Source organism: Corylus avellana, chromosome ca8 (assembly GCF_901000735.1).
Source record: "Corylus avellana chromosome ca8, CavTom2PMs-1.0".
NCBI lineage: Eukaryota > Viridiplantae > Streptophyta > Magnoliopsida > Fagales > Betulaceae > Corylus > Corylus avellana.
The window spans coordinates 13187734-13188925 of NC_081548.1; the positions used below are offsets into that span (position 1 = coordinate 13187734).

At 40.1% G+C, this 1192-nt stretch overlaps 1 protein-coding gene across 1 annotated transcript; it reads right to left on the reverse strand.

The window, feature by feature from the left end:
- Nucleotides 1-224: 224 nt before the first annotated feature.
- Nucleotides 225-908, reverse strand: LOC132190325 (lachrymatory-factor synthase-like). The gene has a single exon (XM_059605279.1). The coding sequence runs from the start codon at nt 837-839 to the stop codon at nt 336-338; it is 504 nt and encodes a 167-aa protein (XP_059461262.1). The 5' UTR covers nt 840-908; the 3' UTR covers nt 225-335.
- Between the last annotated feature and the right edge of the window lie 284 nt (nt 909-1192).

Genomic DNA, 1192 nt, shown 5'->3' on the forward strand with positions numbered 1-1192 from the left:
AATTTGCACATCAGGAATTTAACCATTTTTCTTTTTACAAACCCTAGTTGATCCAATGACTAATTTTTATTCTCACCTCATTATAGGTGTCTAATAGTCATATAAGTGTCTACTAAATATCACTATTCTTTCAAGAAATGTTGCCTGGAACAATATAATAAATATGTTAATTAAAAATGTGTGATTTCATTGCAAACAACCTGTTTGAATATATGCATCTGAGATGAACAAACAGCCTGTTTATTATTATTATTATATATTGAAACAGGCAAAAATATATGGAAAACGGAAATAAAAATTAATAAATAGAGCATGTAGGGATAAATTTCAGCTATTTAAAGGAGTGCATAATGTTGAAGCATCCTCTTTGCCATGCCCTGGAGGTTAGACTCCAGATAAGAGACCAGATCTTCAATTCTCCACCCCTCAACCGGATCACTCACGAACGACCACTCGATCTTGCACCCACGTCCGCCATCATCGTTGATCGGCAATACTATCATTGTTGCCACGTATGACTTTATGCCGGTGTTATTCTCTATGACCTCATAGCTCAGGCACCGTTTGATGGGATCAATCGCAAGCAGCTTCTCCTTGGCCCAGTTGATCGTCACCCCATCATCACGACCGCCGGAAGACGATGTTACTGTGGCGGCGCAGTAGCGGATCAGGCCAGGCTGGCCAGGGACCCCATCTACTTGGTAACACGTGTCAATACTAGGAAGCCATTTGTGTAGGTTGCAGAAGTCCTCCAAGAGAAGCCAGACTTGTTGTGCTGTCGGGTTTGCCAGCACAGCAGAGACCTTGCCTTCCCATTTTGACTCTGTTTCCGCTGCCATTTGTTAGAGTGGATAGCAGAGAATGAAGGTATGTGTGGTTCTGTGGTGGTGGGGGTGTTATGTATAGGGAAGAAAGACTGAGGATAAGGACAAAAATAATAAGATGTGGAATTGAAAATTACCAAAAGAACCTCGTCACTGATTATTCAAAGTCTATGCTTGGGTGGTGAGGTGGGAACCCCCCCCACCCGTTTTGTGCTGATTGCCACTAAAAAAGAAAAAGATACAATGTGGGTCTTTGACATTTTCATGTTATCAAGAATTTCGCATCTCCATGTAATATTATAATAATAAAAGAGTTTAGTAAAAGGAAAAATGTAAAGTCAGTACATATAGTTTATTTGATTTACGAT

Excerpts from the sequence above, each read along its gene's own strand:
- LOC132190325 (XM_059605279.1), bottom strand. The coding sequence starts at position 839 with ATGGCAGCGGAAACAGAGTCAAAATGGGAAGGCAAGGTCTCTGCTGTG.